The sequence below is a fragment of the Penaeus chinensis genome, chromosome 10 (assembly GCF_019202785.1).
Source record: "Penaeus chinensis breed Huanghai No. 1 chromosome 10, ASM1920278v2, whole genome shotgun sequence".
Taxonomy (NCBI): Eukaryota; Metazoa; Arthropoda; class Malacostraca; order Decapoda; family Penaeidae; genus Penaeus; species Penaeus chinensis.
In genome coordinates, this window is record NC_061828.1 from 1985377 (window position 1) to 2007876 (window position 22500).

The following is a 22500-nucleotide window of genomic DNA, read 5'->3' on the forward strand; positions in this document are numbered from 1 at the left end:
AACCAGTGGTGTGTCCCCACTTCTTTGTAAACAAAGCTACTAACTACGGTCACTAGCCGATTTGCTACTTCGTTTACATAGGAAATAGAGTGCAGAAAATATCACTCGCAGGGCTAAATCCAGCAGTGTGGAAAAGACACCAAAGCTTCTTCGTGCATTTCCCGGCAAGAAAGGGTTCGCCGATCTCCCTGACGTTTTGCAAATTAAGGAACAAGCCAATCCGCTTATTAAATTATGTAACCCCAATAGACTACGCATGGGTAAGGTCTCGCACTCAGCAGTTGAGTAATTCCGTTTTAATGGCAAACGAGCAATTCATTACGAACTATTATTATCTGACGTGAAACAGCAAACATTCAAGGTAACGATGACTTTCCGCCTACGGTCATTGCCAAGTAAATGCATTGTTATCGACTGTGGCTTTAATTCATCCATCCACGCACAATAATAAAATGTTTAGAAACCCTCAACACTGACTGTACAGTAAGAATCAAACTACTAGTAGAATTACGTGTAATCTGGGACTTACCTTTTCTGCTGTCTTCTTCCCAGAACGCTTTGCCTTAATTCCTTTTTATAATAGATGTCGGTGGCTTATTTCCTTCCCTAAGCTTTCATGCACATTAGATCGACCACTCTATTTCAATTACACTTGCTCCTCGTTCCACTATTTCTTTACATAACAAATGAAAGACGTACACGTACCACAAATTTTCTCTCGTGATTTCAAAACAAATCAACTATTCAGAAACCAACTACACTCTTTTCAGTATATATTCTTGGCTGAGAAGCACACAATCTAATTTTCATTTATTGTATTTCACTCACCCATGCTAAATTTTGTCATTTTTCACGACAATAATAATAATAATTATACGGTAATTCACCGTTCACCTCCTCACTCTTTTCCACATCAATTACAACTGAAAACATTACTGCGACAAGGAGTTGAAAGAGCAGCCCTGCGTTGTGATTGGTTGACTCGTGGCGTCCGACTCTCTCATTGGCTAGCTTGTGTAAACACTGCCGCAAGGAAACGGGGCATTAGAAATTCGGTGTTGTGATTGGTGATATCCGACGCTCACATTGGGTAGTTCGTGTAAACATTGTTGAAGATAAGAAAAGTTGGAAGTACACCATTTATGACCACACTCTAACTGCAAAATAAATATATTGTTTTAAACGTATACTTCTCTTTTCACGCACAGAAGGTTACACTGTATATATTGTATATATGAATATAGACCTATATAGACTGGTTAATGTCCAGGGGTTACTTCCCCTTTTAATGAATAGAGGGGCGTGGGGAATCGTCAATTTAATTTCCACTTCAGCCCCGAACTCCCTCACTCTCCTACAATTACTGAATGAAATGCAGGTTGTCTTGCGTACATCATCATCTTCATCATCGTGATCATCAAAATAATGATCATCATGAACATCATTGTCATCGTCATGATCATTATCTTGATCATCATCATCTTGATTATCATCTTAATCATCGTCATCATCATTGGTGATCGGCACCTTCATCATGATCCTGAGCATGATCAATTTACTGTCTCTATTTATTTATCTCTATTTATTTACTCATTCGTTTGTTTATTAATTTACTCATTTGCCCATTCATTTACATATATGTTTATCTATTTGTTTATTCATACAATTCTTAAAATATTAATTTCGAGAAACTAATAGGGTAATTCGAGCCGTTTTCGAGGAATGATTAAAGTAAATTCAGTCGTTATTGAATTCGAGAAATGCTCAAGGTATTTATAATTGCTCTAAATTTCGTTATAATTCCCGATAAGATAAAGATAATTTACGCCGTTATTAAATTCCTGATATTAAGGTAATGACTCGTAAAAATGTTTCTACCACCTTCCCTTTCGTCGATTTCCCTTTTACTCGACGCTGATTTTCACGTCCTCTAAAATGTATTTACGTGCAATAATTAAGATATTTAAGAGCTCATTACCAGGACATCTTTGGTCGTGATGGATCGCCAGCCGTCACGTCAGCTGTGGAATCCGAAGGCAAGTCGCTGTACGTCACCATTTCGCATTTTTATGGGCAAAATTAAACATAATGAATATCGGTAAATCATTCGGGTCTTGTTTATATTTTAATCTTATTAGCTTCTCTGGTATCACAGGTTTCAGACTTCCTTGTGAGATTCATTTGAATGTAAATACACACACACACACTAATATATAAAAAAAAATGTGTGTATATATATGTGTGTGTGTGTGTGTGTGTGTGTCTGTGTATGTGTATGAGTATGTGTGTATATGTATAAATATATATATATATATATATTCGTGTATATATAAAAATGTATATTTATATGCATATATATGTATATATACACACACACACGCACGCACACACACACATGCACACAAATACACACACACATACGCACACACGTGTACACACATGCCCACATACATGTATATATGAGGAAATTATATATACACACACTTGCACGCACACACACACACACATACACACACACACACACACACACACACACACACACCCATACACATACACACACACACTTGCACACATAGACACACATAGACACACACATACACACATATATGTATATAATAAATATTATTTATATATGTATTATACATATATATATATATATATATATATATATATATATCGTGTGTGTGTGTGTGTGTGTGTGTGTGTATGCTGTTTATATATATATATATATATATATATATATATTCATCTATACATACATATATATTTGTCTGTGTGTAGATATATATGCATGTATCTATATACACACATGCTTTGTACATGTGTGTGTATATATATATGTACATACACACACATATATATATACACATACACATACAGTGATTTTATGAATTGACTAAACCTCGGGGATAAATACATCAAAGCCACATTTTGTATTCCACGGGAATGAAATATGAGTATTAACGAAAACTCATTCCAAAGGATATGTTCCCTAAACTGAAATATTTTGTTTTTTTTCTGTCCAGGAAATGGGTCGACATATATTTAAAAACAGCGAAAGAAGGGGCCAGCTCTCTCTACTGCAGTTTAGCCCAAATGACTACCCGTCCACAGACACCATCGAGCTGCCAGTGGATGGAGACGTCTTGCGGCGTCTTGTAGTATCGTAAGTGTTTGGAATTACGAGCGAGAGAGAGAGAGATATTGGTATTATTTTTCTTAGTTGTTTTGTTGCCAAGAATCATAATGTGTTATTCTTTTGTTCACTTCTACATAAGACTAATAAGATATGAGTATGCATATTTTTAAAAATCTAAGAAATTCTTGTAAAATTTATCCGCAGACTGCACACCAGACGTCCTCTCGACCAGCTGAGTGGCCGCCGCTCTGCCTCCCCCTCCAACCTGTGCGAGGTCTTTCATTCACGGCCGGATCTCCTGCTCAGAAGCCCAGTAATGAAGGTGGTACTGGTGTCTGTGCTGGCGGCGGTGGCGATGCAGCCTTGGCCTCCGTCCCTGGCCGCTGTCACCGCCAACCTCTTTCGTAGAGTGGAGGTCTCGAGAACGACGCTGATGAGGTCACAGAACACAGAACTCGCCCAGCTTCCTTCAGGACTCTCCGATTTAATCCGCTGTGCTGCCGCGTGCACTGTTGACCCTCAATGCCAAATGTGGTGCCAAGGAGCCTCGTCCGAGGAGTGCCTCGTCTCAGACATGGTGGTGGCGTCAGCTTATGTAGAGGCCGACTTGGCTGATGCAATTGCTTGCTACACACGACGCCTCAAGGACTTGGTTGTCGGGGCGTCCATCGAGGGAAGTCCAGTTCACCCTAAATTTCCCCTGAGAGTTAAGGAAAATCTTATTGATGGAATCTTCTACCAGGATGAAAATAACAAATGTTACAGAACGGATAACAATCTAAATCGCCCCTGGTTTGCACTGGACTTCGGCACCACAGTAACTTTCCGCTTTGTTAAGCTCTTCGCACAGGCACTAGGCGCACTAAGCATGGTGAACACCATCGCTGACGTGGAGGTGAGAGTGGGCATGGCAGCCGTGACTACCCCAGGAGACTTCAGCTCATACCAATTCTTCGGAAACTTTACCGGACCTGCTGTTGAGTTTGGACAAGTGATTGTGTTGGAGTCTCCCGCCTCTGTGACGTCCAGGTTCCTCTCGGTGCAGAAGATGCAGGACGGGGAGAGGCTGCAAGTTTGTCATATAGAAGTATATTGAGAGATGTGTTCAAAGCTGTGGAGAAAAATAAACCTAAAGGAATTCACTTCCGTGTTGGTCTTTTTTGTAGTTATCAAAATATTTTATGAAGTATAATTGAGAATGATAGATCATATACATATTATATATTTTTTTTCTTTTTGGTGGTGGTGGGCAGGGATAGGCATAGATCTATTTCCTGCTTACGTTTTTGTTCTATAAGAATATTACTGATAACCCAAATGGGCGGTTCATGTGATGCATTTTGACAGAAATTAAGGAAAATTAAAGACATTAATCTACAACTCTCTTGCCGAATAAATTATATTCAAGACGATGACTGTGTTCTTATCCAATTGTATGAGCAATTAGCCTTTTGTTCTAATTAATAAATGATTTCCCTCGAATATCTGACCAAGAATATGATAAGGTGACCCGATATTTTTCTCTTTCTCATGCGCTCACAAACAATTATGGTCTGCTTCAAACTGATTACTATGCAAACTGGGAACTTCAGTCGACAATAAATATCTTCATTCATTAGCCAGAACGATGGAGTGTAACACCATAACGAAGAAATAAAGAAAGAAAGAAAGAAAAAAAACTCTAGCAAATCGTACCCAGCTGGTGCATGCTCATTTGTCAAACCATTTTTACTTTTAAATATTTTGAAGCTTTTAAGTTATGACCTGTTTACTTCAGACTTCATTTTTTCATTTGAAAATCGTTTGATAGATTTTTCCCTCTATTTCATATAACGTTTTAATTTCTCGGACGCACAAATTAACATTATTTTTTCATTTATAGTATGGTCGCAGGAGATATGACTAAAACTTAGAACACTGTTTTGGTCACATTTATCAAGATTCAGATGATATCATTTAGTTGAGCTGCAGTAATATCACTGCAAAACATTTCAAATGACGTCTTCTTTAGTGCGTCTAGTTTCAGAAAATGGGAACTCATTCCTGGCCTTCGATTCGCATAGTTTCTTGTTTTATTTGTATCAAGTGAGAAAAAACACTTGTAATAAATGGCCGATAATTTTTCAATCCTCTACACCATGTTATTACTTTATTTCTCAAAGGACCAATACTTCTGGTTATACATTATCATGATAATCATCATGATCATCATGATCATCTTGACCATGATGATCATCATGATTATCATGATCATCTTGATCATCATGATCATCTTGATCATCATGATCATCTTGATCATCATGATCATCTTGATCATCATGATCATCTTGATCATCATGATCATCATGATCATCTTGATCATCATGATCATCATGATCATCTTGATCATCATGATCATCATGATCATCTTGATCATCATGATCATCATGATCATCTTGATCATCATGATCATCTTGATCATCATGATCATCATGATCATCATGATCATCATGATCATCTTGATCATGATCATCATGATCATCTTGATCATCTTGATCATCATGATCATCTTGATCATCATGATCATCTTGATCATCATGATCATCTTGATCATCATGATCATCTTGATCACCATGATCATCTTGATCACCATGGTCATCTTGATCATCATGATCATCTTGATCATCATGATCATCATGATCATCTTGATCATCATGATCATCATGATCATCTTGATCATCATGATCATCATGATCATCATGATCATCTTGACCATGATGATCATCATGATTATCATGATCATCTTGATCATCATGATCATCTTGATCATCATGATCATCATGATTATCATGATCATCTTGATCATCATGATCATCTTGATCATCATGATCATCTTGGTCACCATGATCATCTTGATCACCATGATCATCTTGATCACCATGATCATCTTGATCACCATGGTCATCTTGATCACCATGGTCATCTTGATCACCATGGTCATCTTGATCACCATGGTCATCTTGATCATCATGATCATCTTGATCACCATGATCATCTTGGTCACCATGATCATCTTGATCACCATGATCATCTTGATCACCATGATCATCTTGATCACCATGATCATCTTGATCACCATGATCATCTTGATCACCATGATCATCTTGATCACCATGATCATCTTGATCACCATGATCATCTTGATCACCATGATCATCTTGATCACCATGATCATCTTGATCACCATGATCATCTTGATCACCATGATCATCTTGATCACCATGATCATCTTGATCACCATGATCATCTTGATCACCATGATCATCTTGATCACCATGATCATCTTGATCACCATGATCATCTTGATCACCATGATCATCTTGATCACCATGATCATCTTGATCACCATGATCATCTTGATCACCATGATCATCTTGATCACCATGATCATCTTGATCACCATGATCATCTTGATCATCATGATCATCATGATCATCATGATTATCATGATCATCTTGATCATCATGATCATCTTGATCATCATGATCATCATGATCATCATGATCATCATGATCATTTTGATCATCATCAGTATCATCATTCATGATCATGTTCATCATCATCATAATCTTAATCTTGAGCATCATCATAATGATAATCATGAGCATCATAATCTTAATCTTGAGCATCATTATGATTGTCCCCTTCATAATGATGATGATGATGATGATCATCATCATTATAATCATTATTTTCATTGATATGTTTTTAGAATTATTATAATTGATATCATCATCGGTAGCAATATTACTACCATTATAATCAAAATCACTATTACTACTACTTTGAGGACTACGTAATCTTTTTATTTCCTTGCACTCTTTTTCTAATGCTCCCTCTTTCTCGGAAACCTATGCGACTTTTTTCTTCCTGTAAATGTTTCGAAAACTTGAGCGTATTCGTAGATCACAACGACGGATCCCGTGCTCTAGTATTCGATATTAAAGAAGTTTTTTTTTTTTTTTTTTTTTTTTGTGCGTGAAACCTATACTACACAATTTTGGGCCCGGCAGAAGGGGAGGGTATGAAGTAAATCAGGGAAACTGCGAGGTGAAATATGCATTAAATTGGTTGTATGCATTATTTATGCGAAGAAGGTCAGCAAAACGAGGGGTTCCCACACTCAAGCCTCTTGAAATCTTACTACACGTATGTACAGCAAAACGAAGGTAGAACTATTTGATACAACGAATATACCAATGTATCTGTCTATAGAGTCCAGCTGTAGTTTTCTTCCGATGACTGGAGTTATCCTTTCCCCGATAAGATGGAGAACAGATAAAATATAAAGGTAATTCTAATCGTTATTGATTTCCTGAAATTATGAAGGTAATGTTTCTACCACCGTCCTTTAACTTGTCGATTTCACTTTGATTTAACGCTGATTCTCTCCTCCGAACAGCCGATTTCCAGGAGGAATTCCTCTAAAATGCACTTGTGTAATAATTAAGATAATTAAGAGCTCATTACCAGGACATCTTTGGTCGTGATGGATCGCCAGCCGTCCTTGTGAGATTCATTTGAATGTAAATACACAGACACACAAACTTACACACATATATGTATGTGTGTTTGCGTGTGTGTAAAAATATATATAAGGAAATTATATACATATCTATATATATAGGCATACACACACGCGCGCGCGCGCGCGCACATATGAATATATTTTCATATATTTGTATACACACGCGCATGTGTGTGTATGTATATATATATATATATATATATATATATATATATATATATATACATGTATGTACACAGTGATTTTATGAACTGACTAAATCACGGGGATAGTCATTTAAAATAAAGTACATATATTGTTCTTGACGTTAAGGGATTTGTTTGTTTAATTTATAGACTCTCTGCTGTCACGGGGCAGTGCGGATAGAAGAAAACAAATCTAATAAGTATGCAATTGGTATATGAGAAGAAGTCACGGAAGATCCCCGCTTCCAGTTTCAGTAAAAAAAATGGCGACTCACACTAGACTCTTTTGCAATAAAAAAAAAAAATAAATAAACGGATAAAAAGGTAATGAAAAAATGTTGATCACACATGCTTTGTATTTTAAAACAACGCATAACATTTTTTTTTATTTCTAATCAAACATTTTCCCAAGACAGACGAGGCGAATCGGAATAGTTCAGGGTCCGAAGTGATCTGTCTTTTTCTCTCTCTCTTTTTCTTTGTTTCCATAGTTTGAAGACAGTATAGTCTTGAAGACAAGATCAAAGCCACTTTTTGCATTCCACAGCAATGAAATATGAGTATTTTCGAGAACTCGTTCCAGAATATATGTTCCCTTCGTATGAATTATATTTTTTTCTGTCCAGGAAATAGTTCAAGAAATATTTAAGAGCAGCGAAGGAAGGAGCTAGCTCTCTCTACTGCAGTTTAGCCCAAACGAGCTGCCAGAGGATAGAGACGCAGCGCAGGTTCTCTTGTGACTTCTTGTAGGATCGTAAGTGTTTGAAATTACGAGAGATAAAGAGAGAGAGAAAAAAAAACATAGAGAGAGAGATAAAGAGAGAGAATTTATAAAAGAAAGTGCAAAACCTTTCATATAGTGTTTCCATTTTTAAGGAACTTTCCTGGCGTTGGTGCTATGTTTGCTTTTCACGCTTTTCCTTGAGACATGGTCTTTTCACTACCGGAAATATATTACATTAATGCAAAAGGGATTCTATTTTTATGCCATCCAGATTTGTTTTCTTTCTTTTTTTAACTCTAGTGCCTATTTTTTTTATTACGTCCTTTACTTCATGTATCTGTATATGACAATGTTCTTGAATAATACAGAATAATAAAAAGTATGATCTACTATAAGGCAGTTAATTACTCTGGGTGCATTGTATGGTATGGCAGTAACATGCATGGTACAACATTATGTGGTCACATGGTAAGCTTTGGTAATAAAATTAGTGTGGAGGCACTGGTATATGATTGGTATTGTTTTTCTTGATTGTTTTGTTGCCAAGAATCATGAAAGTGTTATTATTCTGTTCACTTCTACTTGCAAAATCTAAGAAACTCTTGTGAAATCTCTGGGATTTTATCCGCAGACTGCACACCAGACGTCCTCTCGACCAGCTGAGTGGCCGCCGCTCTGCCTCCCCCTCCAGCCTGTGCGAGTTCCTTTAATCACGGCCGGATCTCCTGCTCAGAAGCCCAGTAATGAAGGCGGTACTGGTGTCTGTGCTGGCGGCGGTGGCGATGCATCCTTGGCCTCCGTCCCTGGCCGCTGTCACCGCCAACCTCTTTCGTAGAGTGGAGGTCTCGAGAACGACGATGATGAGGTCACAGAACACAGAACTCGCCCAGCTTCCTTCAGGACTCTCTGATTTAGTCCGCTGTGCTGCCGCGTGCACTGTTGACCCTCAATGCCAAATGTGGTGCCAAGGAGCCTCGTCCGAGGAGTGCCTCGTCTCAGACATGGTGGTGGCGTCAGCTTATGTAGAGGCCGACTTGGCTGATGCAATTGCTTGCTACACACGACGCCTCAAGGACTTGGTTGTCGGGGCGTCCATCGAGGGAAGTCCAGTTCACCCTAAATCTCCCTTGAGAGTTAAGGAAAATCTTTTAGATGGAATCTTCCACCAAGATGATAATAACAAATGTTACAATACGGACATCAATCTAAATCGCCCCTGGTTTGCACTGGACTTCGGCACCACAGTAACTTTCCGCTATGTTAAGCTCTTCGCACAGGCACTGGGCGCAATAAGCATGGTGAACACCATCGCTGACGTGGAGGTGAGAGTGGGCATGGCAGCCGTACCCACCGCAGGAGACTTCAGCTCATACCAATTCTTCGGAAACTTTACCGGACCTGCAAATGAGTTTGGACAAGTGATTGTGTTGGAGTCTCCCGCCCCTGTGACGTCCAGGTTCCTCTCGGTGCAGAAGATGCAGGACGGGGCGAGGCTGCAAGTTTGTCATATAGAAGTATACTGAGAGATGTGTTCAAAGCTGTGGAGAGAAATAAACCTAAAGGAATTCACTTCCGTGTTGGTCTTTCTTGTAGTTATTAAAATGTGTTATGAAATATAACTGAGAATAATAATAATAATGACAATAATAATAATAATGACAATAATAATAATAATGACAATAATAATAATAATGACAATAATAATAATAATGACAATAATAATAATAATGACAATAATAATAATAATGACAATAATAATAATAATGACAATAATAATAATAATGACAATAATAATAATAATGACAATAATAATAATAATGACAATAATAATAATAATGACAATAATAATAATAATGACAATAATAATAATAATGACAATAATAATAATAATGACAATAATAATAATAATGACAATAATAATAATAATGACAATAATAATAATAATGACAATAATAATAATAATGACAATAATAATAATAATGACAATAATAATAATAATGACAATAATAATAATAATGACAATAATAATAATAATGACAATAATAATAATAATGACAATAATAATAATAATGACAATAATAATAATAATGACAATAATAATAATAATGACAATAATAATAATAATGACAATAATAATAATAATGACAATAATAATAATAATGACAATAATAATAATAATGACAATAATAATAATAATGACAATAATAATAATAATGACAATAATAATAATAATGACAATAATAATAATAATGACAATAATAATAATAATGACAATAATAATAATAATGACAATAATAATAATAATGACAATAATAATAATAATGACAATAATAATAATAATGACAATAATAATAATAATGACAATAATAATAATAATGACAATAATAATAATAATGACAATAATAATAATAATGACAATAATAATAATAATGACAATAATAATAATAATGACAATAATAATAATAATGACAATAATAATAATAATGACAATAATAATAATAATGACAATAATAATAATAATGACAATAATAATAATAATGACAATAATAATAATAATGACAATAATAATAATAATGACAATAATAATAATAATGACAATAATAATAATAATGACAATAATAATAATAATGACAATAATAATAATAATGACAATAATAATAATAATGACAATAATAATAATAATGACAATAATAATAATAATGACAATAATAATAATAATGACAATAATAATAATAATGACAATAATAATAATAATGACAATAATAATAATAATGACAATAATAATAATAATGACAATAATAATAATAATGACAATAATAATAATAATGACAATAATAATAATAATGACAATAATAATAATAATGACAATAATAATAATAATGACAATAATAATAATAATGACAATAATAATAATAATGACAATAATAATAATAATGACAATAATAATAATAATGACAATAATAATAATAATGACAATAATAATAATAATGACAATAATAATAATAATGACAATAATAATAATAATGACAATAATAATAATAATGACAATAATAATAATAATGACAATAATAATAATAATGACAATAATAATAATAATGACAATAATAATAATAATGACAATAATAATAATAATGACAATAATAATAATAATGACAATAATAATAATAATGACAATAATAATAATAATGACAATAATAATAATAATGACAATAATAATAATAATGACAATAATAATAATAATGACAATAATAATAATAATGACAATAATAATAATAATGACAATAATAATAATAATGACAATAATAATAATAATGACAATAATAATAATAATGACAATAATAATAATAATGACAATAATAATAATAATGACAATAATAATAATAATGACAATAATAATAATAATGACAATAATAATAATAATGACAATAATAATAATAATGACAATAATAATAATAATGACAATAATAATAATAATGACAATAATAATAATAATGACAATAATAATAATAATGACAATAATAATAATAATGACAATAATAATAATAATGACAATAATAATAATAATGACAATAATAATAATAATGACAATAATAATAATAATGACAATAATAATAATAATGACAATAATAATAATAATGACAATAATAATAATAATGACAATAATAATAATAATGACAATAATAATAATAATGACAATAATAATAATAATGACAATAATAATAATAATGACAATAATAATAATAATGACAATAATAATAATAATGACAATAATAATAATAATGACAATAATAATAATAATGACAATAATAATAATAATGACAATAATAATAATAATGACAATAATAATAATAATGACAATAATAATAATAATGACAATAATAATAATAATGACAATAATAATAATAATGACAATAATAATAATAATGACAATAATAATAATAATGACAATAATAATAATAATGACAATAATAATAATAATGACAATAATAATAATAATGACAATAATAATAATAATGACAATAATAATAATAATGACAATAATAATAATAATGACAATAATAATAATAATGACAATAATAATAATAATGACAATAATAATAATAATGACAATAATAATAATAATGACAATAATAATAATAATGACAATAATAATAATAATGACAATAATAATAATAATGACAATAATAATAATAATGACAATAATAATAATAATGACAATAATAATAATAATGACAATAATAATAATAATGACAATAATAATAATAATGACAATAATAATAATAATGACAATAATAATAATAATGACAATAATAATAATAATGACAATAATAATAATAATGACAATAATAATAATAATGACAATAATAATAATAATGACAATAATAATAATAATGACAATAATAATAATAATGACAATAATAATAATAATGACAATAATAATAATAATGACAATAATAATAATAATGACAATAATAATAATAATGACAATAATAATAATAATGACAATAATAATAATAATGAAAAAATAAATGACGTAATATTGCCTCATCGTCTGTCGCTTCGGTAACCCCAGTTAAAAGTTATGTAAGTTTATTTTCCACCCTGTTGCTCAGGCGTGGGCAATCATGATTACAGTTTTACATATATCTGACACAGTACAGTAGTCTGTGACTGTAACATTGCGTTGATTTGCCTTTGCCACTGTGTTTACATGACACTGTTATTTGTTCACGGTAATTTTACATAGTATATTAAGGATATAGTACGAGTATATCTTCGAATGCATCAGATGAAATGAAATATTCACATAGTTCTTTATATCTCTTGTTAGGTAATCTGAAAGCCACCAGCACGAAGTATGATGTGTAACTTCCGTAGAGTTAAAAGTCCGTAAAGATATTTAAAAAGTCCAGAGTTTCGTCTTTTTCGGAATACCGCCTCAAACAAAGACCAATTAAGGACGATTTATAGAAATCAGAATTTTATGCTGCACACCTTGCGGTCAAGGTGTTAATTTTCGAGTTATAAATCGTACGTTAAACGTCATCTGACTGAGATATTTTTTTTTACTACAAGTCGAACGTTCATCTTAGTCAATCACACACTGCAGAGCACGAGTTTAATTAACGAATCAATATAATGCTGATTTGTACATTTACGAGCCAGATACTGTAGACGACTTGAGACTTTTACTTTATAATGAGTAATGAGTTAATATCTTACTTTATTCATTTAGTACTAATACCGATGTTAATGATGATGATTGTAGCACAGTAATGGTAATGATAATGGTAGTGATAATGATAACAAAAATTGATAATACAATAAAAATAGTAATGATTATAATAATGATAATAGTATTAATAAGAAGATGATAATGATGATGATGATGATAATAGTAATAGTGACAACAATAATAATAATAGCAGTACTGTCATAATTAAATAATAATAATAATGTGAATAATGATAATAATAACAAATAATAACAAAATATATTATAGTGATATTGATAATTTAATAATGATACAATAAAAATGGTAATGATAATAAAAATGAAAAAGGAATAACAAAATGTTAATCATGAAAATGTTAATGACAATAGTAACGACGATAATGATAATGATAATGATGGAAAAATGATGATAATGATAATAATCATTATAATAACGATAGTGATAAGAAAAATAATAAGAATAGTAATGCTGATGGCAATAGTAATGATAATGATAATAACATAACATTATAATTAGAATGATTACATTTCTACTACTACTACTGTTTATCATATCATTATGAATATCATTCTTATTATCACTATCACCATCATCATCTCTTTTCTATGGCATCTTTACTTTTACATTGGTTTGCTACTGACTAAGGCTTAATTCCCATTTGTGTCTTTGAATAAACAAGAAAAGCTGCTGTAAACTGCAAATAAATACATATCATACTTAGTATTTATAATAAAAGACCAACAGCATCTGGTGTTCCAAGGCGGTCACCCATCCAGGACCTGACCAGACCCAATGTGATCGCTGATCGAACGAGAAGCGGTGCTTTTAACGTGGTATGATCGTTGTCGAAAACAGTTTACATGTTTACGGCAATGTTTATTGACACACCGGTTATCCTTTTATATTTTCCTTTGTCTGCAAAATCCTCTAGCTTGCCATCCCGTCATTTAAATCTTACACGAACCATAGTCACTTTGAACCATGTTTCTACAAGCAATATTTTCAAAACTTCAAAACTGAGTTGAAACTGGTCAACAGGAGTTTACCAGAAGAAAAAAAAAGTTGCGCTTTGACTGATGGCTGTAGGAGTAAGTGGATGGAAATTGAGAGTAATCTGCAGTCAAAACTAGAGACAAAGATAAAGGGGAAAACACTGTATCTAGATAGCTGTCTACATAAGGACATTTCATATGTAACTGAATGACGGTATGAGAAATTTGCAGCCATAGAAAAATAAAAAGGGGGAAATTTGCAAATGGCAGATTGGCACTGATATAAATACACTTTTAGTAACAATTGTTGAAGCCAACGATCATACCACGTTGAAAGCACCGCTTCTCGTCCGATCAGCGAAGTTAAGCAGCATTGGGTCTGGTCAGTACTTGGATGGGTGACCGCCTGGGAACACCAGATGCTGTTGGCATTTTATTGTATATGTTGCGCACTGATTTACAGTTTACAACAACTTTTCTTATATTTGCATAAGGAAGTCAGCGGAAACTATATATTAATCAATAGTAAACTTTCCATCGGAAAAGGCGAGAAGGTTATACAAAAAACGAAGATCAAATTTAGTGGTAACTAAACTAAAGCCGTTTTTGCTTTCAAATATTTGATTGACTTCCTTTTATGATGTTGACATCAAAAATAATTATAATATACTAATAATAATAATGATAGAAAATGAAGATAATGACATAAATATTAATGATAACTATAACAATACAAATACAGCAACAACAAATAATAATGATATTAAAAATAGCAAACACAACACCAGCAAGCCATTTTAAACCATTAAATTTTCAATATGCAGTAATAATCTTCTTGGCATCATTTCTGTTTATAATTAGCTATAACCTTTACTTCTTTTTAGTTTCAGTGACGGGAATGTGCAAGTGACAAAGATATAAAGCCATATACAATGTCTTTTCATCACTCAATTTCTTAGGCATTCTTTACAGAGTTACACTGCACGAAAATTGGGAAAAAGCCTACTGCAGGTGCATGCAAGTGGTTACCACTGAGTTGGAATTGTATTTATTGCAACAAGTGTGATTGATGCATATACTGTGGAGCAAATTTCAGTGTTTGAATTGTATGAAAATGCGTGAGCACTGACAGAAAATTGGTTAATATCTAAAAAAAAATATGCCAATGGCTGTATCACGTTGGAATCATCGCTTCTCCTCCGACAAGCGAAATTAAGCAAAAATGTAGAGAAATTAGCTCTTCTAAGAGCATTTTTAAACTGTAACTGGACCTATATTGGTATAAAATAGCAAGGCAGACCTCGGAGGGGACACGCCCCTGGTCAGTACCTGGATGGGTGACCGCCTGAGAACACCAGATGCTGTTGTCATTTTCTTACTTGCTTTGTATTTTCATTGACATTTTTATTAGGATATTTATTACAATAATTAGAGTATACGAAATGTAATGAAGATCCTGGAAAGACAAAAATATCATAGTGATTCTATTAGATTTGATAAGAAATAAGCATCATACATTTCGTGTATATATACATATATATATATATATATATATATATATATATATACATATACATGTGTGTGTGTGTGTGTGTGTGTGTGTGTGTGTGTGTGTGTGTATACATACATATAAATGCATATATATATATATATATATATATATATATATATATACATAAATATAAATATGTGTGAATATATATATAGATATCTATATATATTGTGTGTGTGTGCGGCCATATATATATATATATATATATATATATATATGTATATATTTACACACCCACGCACATATATATATATATATATATATATATATATATATATATATATACTGAGAGAGGAAAAGACAGAGACACGCACCTGGACAGCCCATTAACGTTTCTTTTTTGTTGCTTAGAATAGTGATAATATTAATAGCAGGTGCAATAATGACTATCCATCACCTGCCAACTAAGATCATCGCCTCCCCCCCCCCCCACCCCCCTTTCATCTTGTCGCTTCTGACCTGCACAAATCGCACAAACAACGGTGCGAATAAGTATTGCTAGCATTAAACACCTGTACATCAATATCTGTGTACCTTTAACATTTTCATGTTGTCCTTTCCTTTGAGTGCAAATTCCTCTTACTTCCAATCAGTCACAGAAGCGAACCACAAGAAAGATAAATATAATTAGCGCTGACCGGGAAACTAAATCAATAAACATGATGTTATCTTTTCCTTTTTTTTCAGAACTGCCTGGTGCCGAGCCAAAGCTTCAAAGTACTTTATTATTATTATCATTATTATTATTATTATTATTATTATTATTATTATTATTATTATTATTATTATTATTATTATCGCTTGTTTTGTAACCATCATCATCATGTTTACCATTGCTGGTGTTGTTGTTATTATTACTATTATTATTGTTATCATTATAAATTATTACAGTTATCATCATTATACTGATAATGCTCTCGTTCTCATTCGTATGATCGGATCATCATTCCATTGTCATTGTTTTCGAACATATTATTTTTAGTGTCATTTTTACTACACCTTGATTTCAATATATATATATATATATATCAGAGAAATATCCCCGACATGATCCAAATGTGACATAATGATGATTAAAGAAATTATTGTAACAAAGAGCGTGGAAAACCGGCACCACTGCGTTGCTTTCCGGGAGATGTGGCACCGTTGCATTGTTTACCTCAGATTTGAATGAAGAAGAAACGCGATTCTCGTGAGACCTTTTGGAGTATTTTCTCGTTGGATTGTTTTTAGATTAAATTTCGGTGTGGAAGTTGTGTCTTTGGATTAGTGAACAATTGGGGTGTGAAGTGAGGTGGTTATTTTGGATTTTTTGTCGTGAATGAAAGCGTAAAAGAAGGATTTAGTTGTGGGGGGAATTCTTTGCATGCTATTTTAGAGGCATATTATTAATTTTGTTTTATTTCGCTTTACCTTTCATTCTATGAATTTTTTGAGCAGACTAGGAGAAAATGTGTTCCTTGTTGCTTATTATAGAAAAATAGTGATTTGAAAGCAAAACGGCAACGTATACATTATCCTCAATTTAGATTTGTTCAAGTCTTGATATTAGTAATTAGTCAGAAAATTGCACAATCAATAGAAAAGCAGCATGTCAACAATATACAAAGAGTATCAATCGACTGCATTTTGTTTGGTTTCACAACTATCCAACCTTGCAGTTACTTTTCCTTGTTTCTTTTATTAACATTGTTTTAAATTTAAATCTCTTTATTCTCCATTTCAATTATATAAATGGAAGTATTGATAATTGTCCACAAGGTGAACTCACCCTTCTGCTACTTAAGGTGTGTTCTATATGTGTCAATAAAGTTTATTAAAGTTTAATCCAAATCCACAGTTTTTGCACCAAAGGTTCAAAAGACACCTGCTAGATACACAAATCAGTTTAATTACATGAAAGAGTTGGTATTTGTGTAATATCAATTGGCAGTCATCCATATTACGCGGTAATGTTCATAACAAGACTTGCTACAAACAAAAAATTATATAAATACAGTCGCACTACATCATGAAGATATTATATGGGTGTAAATACAAATAAGATATATGTATATAGATTTTTTCAGATATCCTTTGAATTTTATAAATTTTCTCCGACAGGTTTTCCTCGTGTGTGATTGAGGGTCATGGGCAGGGTAGATTTTTCAGGATGTAGCCAGTAAGGATCTTGATAATAAATTTCCATGGGATTTGTAGTTCACTACAGTTTAAAGAATCAGAAAGTCTGTGCTTTGGATTTCATACCTAATCATAAAGTTATTAAAATTATTTTTTTTTTTTTATTAATAAGATGGGAATGTTTTGTCAACCTGGAAGTAATGGTAGCTGTTCCATATTTGTAAACTCAGGAATTCTATCTTGGATTTTCTTTTCATTTTACCTCTCTCTTTTGAGGGTTATATCTGTAGTTTGAATCTCCCACAACTTATTAGATTACACATTCATGAATTTACACATACAACTTTGACATGAAAAAGTTAATTGCAACTCGACCACATGTTTTGTCTGGAATTGATGGCATTACATATCAGTACATGATTGGTGAGATTAATTAGCTCATTTTGTGCATATGCAGGATTAAGATTTGATCTTAAAAGTAATGCTGGTTGAGAGGTGTATTAAAAGTTGATCCTGGATGCTGGCATTGTGCGTGTGCACTAGAGGTTAGGACTAAACTTTTATTATGGGATTAACTTTTATGATGCATATAGAAGACACAAAGTCCCTATTATTCCAGCCACTCCTGGGGATCTACAAACATTGCTGGCTTCTCCCGCAGGCTCCCGTCTGATCGATGTATTTTCTTATCTTATCCCTGGACCTCTACCTGATTGCCATTTTTCCCTATCAAGGAAATGTGGACCAAAATATTACATGTTGTACAACTTTCTTATTAACTTGTAAGAGAAATACCATAGATGAAACATGTCATATTTATGGTCACTCTGTCCATTTTAGGCAAAAATTACCATGTACCATAAGACTATACCGAAACAGCATGAGTATTTATATGATAATATTCTTGAGTTTTTTTATTATTATTGTTTACACCACAGTGTCCCCTGCTGCCAGGGCTACTATCCGTAAATTTTCTAACGCACAAATGTTTTTTTGTTAATTTTATTTTTAAACATATATAATACTGATGGTGCATAGTACTGGATCAGTTTAGGGACTTATAATTTACGGCTGTTTATAGAAAGCATAAACATATTTATATTTGTTCTACTACTATTACTAATACTGATGAAAATGTCCATACTGATAGCAGTCGTTATGATAAAAGTAATAATAGCAATGATATCAACAATAGTAATGATAATAATAATTATGGTAACTTTTCATAGTAAAAAATGGTAATGATGATGGTAATAATACAAGTTTTTGTTTTCTTTTGTTTTATCCCCACAGAACATGACAGAAAGTCAGACTCTCCCCTTTTTCTCGCGGCTGGGCACCTTCTGCCGTTATGTGGACTCCCAAGTGATGGAACTGAAGGAGGAACTTGTCACACATGAGTGAGTGAGGCATAGAATAAGGGATTGAGTTCGTGTGTTCAAGGAAGGTGAGGGAATGAATTGGTGAATGGTTATTGAAGACAGTGAAGGTTTGTTAATGACTGAGTAGGTGAGGATAGGGAGTGAATGAGTTATTGATGAAGTTGGAATTGGTGAGGATAGGAAAGGGGAGTGAATGAGGTAATGTGTCTGTTACAGGAAAGGTGAGTTAATAAATAAGTAAGTGGAATTATCTAATAAGAAATGAAACTTAGAGGATGAGTTAGCAATTAAGTAGGTAAGTTGATAATAGTGGGGAAGACGAGGGTGATTTGGTAACTAAATCGTTCTAGAATTTGGAATGTGTTGTATTCTGTAAGTGGATCAGGAAGATTATTGTAATTAAGACTAAATTGCCTATGTATGTACCCTGATACTGTTATTTTAGTTGTTTTTAAATTATAGTAATAAACAAGGTAAGTAGCTAATTGTTTTGACTAATTATATGATTAGTTGATTCAGATTAGTGAAATGATTTGGTTAAGCAGATCCTTTTGAGCAGGATATGAAGATTGTGGATTATTCATTAACTGGAATATGATTTTCTTGTTGATGTGCAAAGGCTTTTACCATTTTGTAATGCTTTGATTTGTAAAGGCTGTTTTACGTAAGTGTTTTGGTGATAAAATTGATATATTGAGTGTAGGAATTTTTTTTCTTTTCTTTTCTTTTCTTTTCTTTTCTTTTTTTCTTTTTTCTTTTTTTTTTTTTTGTCTCAATGAAAATTCACACCACAATCAATGTTTATATGACCTCAAAAGGTAAATAAGAAATATGTAAAAGTTTGTAGTAAATAATGTATAGAGCATTTTTTTTTTTTTTTTACTGAGAATATTATGGGTAACTGAGAAAAAAAGGTTAATTAATATACAGTAAAGTAAATATTTTTTCTATTACTATTTTTACTTTGAGCAAAAAGATGTAGAATTAATTTTGTGATGTCTAGTCCTCTTTTTAGTCATTTTCATGATATCAAAATTTAAACTTGGTGTAATTCTTAGCCTTCTCAATCTTTGTTACTATCATCTCTTTCTCTTTTCACCTCTCTTCATACCATCCATTTATCTCCTTTTTTTGCTTCTTCTTCTTCTACTTTCTTTTTTAACAGATTGATTGATTTTTTCCCCAACAGCCAAAAGCCCCACAATTATGACAGAGGACTTAGGTGCCTGAAAAACGACGTTAAAGATCTCAAGGTGAGTGCTCATTATTCTTCCTTTGGGTATTAGGAACAAGAAACAAGGTACTGGTAAATACAATGAAATATGTTTTTATTTGTTCAATGAAATGTGTTTTAATTTGTTCAGTGAAATATGGTTTAGTTTATTTATGTCATTTCCTTTTATATTTCCTCTGGAATATGCCACTGCTTTCCAAATCAAGTATATACATAAACTGCCTGTTCGAATATCTGATAGGTCTCTTCTCTAAAACAGAAATTGACAGAAGATATCCAACACAAGCTGGTTTCCATCGAGAACTTTTCCAGCTACCTTCAGTCCATGCAAGAACTTGTTGTTCAGCAAGCTACTGACATTGACAAGATTGAGAAATATCTCTTAACGTAAGTTTTTTTTTTTTTTTTTAACCCATGTATTATTTTTATCTGTCTATGGTCAGTTCTTTAGTGATAGTACCTGTAAAATCAGAGTGATCCTCTAAAGTGTTCAAAATTCAATTCTTTTGTTTAACCCAATGCCATGACATATGTGCCATGCCCACTGTGAGTTACTTGTTTGATTGTTTTTACACATAGATGGCTACAATTGTACTAAGTTACCAATGAGCCAAGTACGAGTAATGCCTGTCTCGCCCATTTACCCTTTTCTTTGATTTACGAAAATATTTTTCTCTTATATTATTTTGCTGTTACTAATTTTTATAACATTATAGTAATTTTAATGTTTATAATAAAAATAACACCATCAACATTCATAACACTAGTAAAAAATACATTTTTCCCACTAATTCTAATCAGGTAAGCTCACAAGGTCTATTGATTAACTCCTTTGTGGCTAAGCACAAGCAGAGCCATCTATGTGCAGGGACATTTCACAAAAAAAATTAAAAAATCGAGCACAGAATTTTCCCCATTTTTATTCATTTTCCCTGGCGGCATTGGGTTAATTGAAAGATGTATCAACTGAAATGTAATTCTGAGATTGGTTCCGCAATACAAATGTTTTGGGAGTTATTATTGCTATCCTCGGGCCCTATAGCACCTGTTACCAGTTGTTTTGATTCAGGATCACTTGCAGAAGTTCTAATTTCAGTAATATATAATGATGATGAAATCTTGTTGCTTTTTTCACAAATCAGTCTCTCTTCCACTCTTTCTCTCTCTCTCTCTCTCTCTCTCTCTCTCTCTCTCTCTCTCTCTCTCTCTCTCTCTCTCTCTCTCTCTCTCTCTCACTCTCTCACTCTCTCACTCTCTCACTCTCTCTCTCTCTCTCTCTCTCTCTCTCTCTCTCTCTCTCTCTCTCTCTCTTTCTCTCTCTCTCTCTCTCTCTCTCTCTCTCTCTCTCTCTCTCTCTCTCTCTCTCTC

The 22500-nt window shown here is 32.3% G+C and overlaps 2 protein-coding genes and 1 non-coding gene across 3 annotated transcripts in view; all 3 read left to right on the forward strand.

Moving 5' to 3' along the window:
* Positions 1-2923: 2923 nt before the first annotated feature.
* Positions 2924-4514, forward strand: LOC125029996. Its single transcript, XM_047620205.1, has 2 exons — positions 2924-3166; positions 3344-4514. The coding sequence occupies exons 1-2, from the start codon at positions 3030-3032 to the stop codon at positions 4233-4235; spliced, it is 1029 nt and encodes a 342-aa protein (XP_047476161.1). The 5' UTR covers positions 2924-3029; the 3' UTR covers positions 4236-4514.
* Positions 4515-15155: 10641 nt separating this feature from the next.
* On the forward strand, positions 15156-15274 carry LOC125030189. Its single transcript, XR_007115376.1, has one exon. It is a non-coding gene; the product is annotated as a 5S ribosomal RNA (ribosomal RNA).
* A 2261-nt stretch (positions 15275-17535) lies between these two features.
* Positions 17536-22500, forward strand: part of LOC125029601 (proteoglycan 4-like) — a 12586-nt gene continuing 7621 nt past the window's right edge. Inside the window, exons 1-4 of the mRNA XM_047619579.1 lie at positions 17536-17587; positions 19810-19916; positions 21088-21151; positions 21392-21519. Coding sequence (XP_047475535.1) covers positions 19813-19916; positions 21088-21151; positions 21392-21519 — 296 coding nt within the window. The 5' untranslated portion in view covers positions 17536-17587; positions 19810-19812. The remainder of the gene's footprint in view (positions 17588-19809; positions 19917-21087; positions 21152-21391; positions 21520-22500) is intronic.

Excerpts from the sequence above, each read along its gene's own strand:
- LOC125029996 (XM_047620205.1), top strand. The coding sequence starts at position 3,030 with ATGGGTCGACATATATTTAAAAACAGCGAAAGAAGGGGCCAGCTCTCT. Across the intron at positions 3,167-3,343 it reads TTGCGGCGTCTTGTAGTATC|ACTGCACACCAGACGTCCTC; the intron begins GTAAGTGTTTGG and ends ATTTATCCGCAG.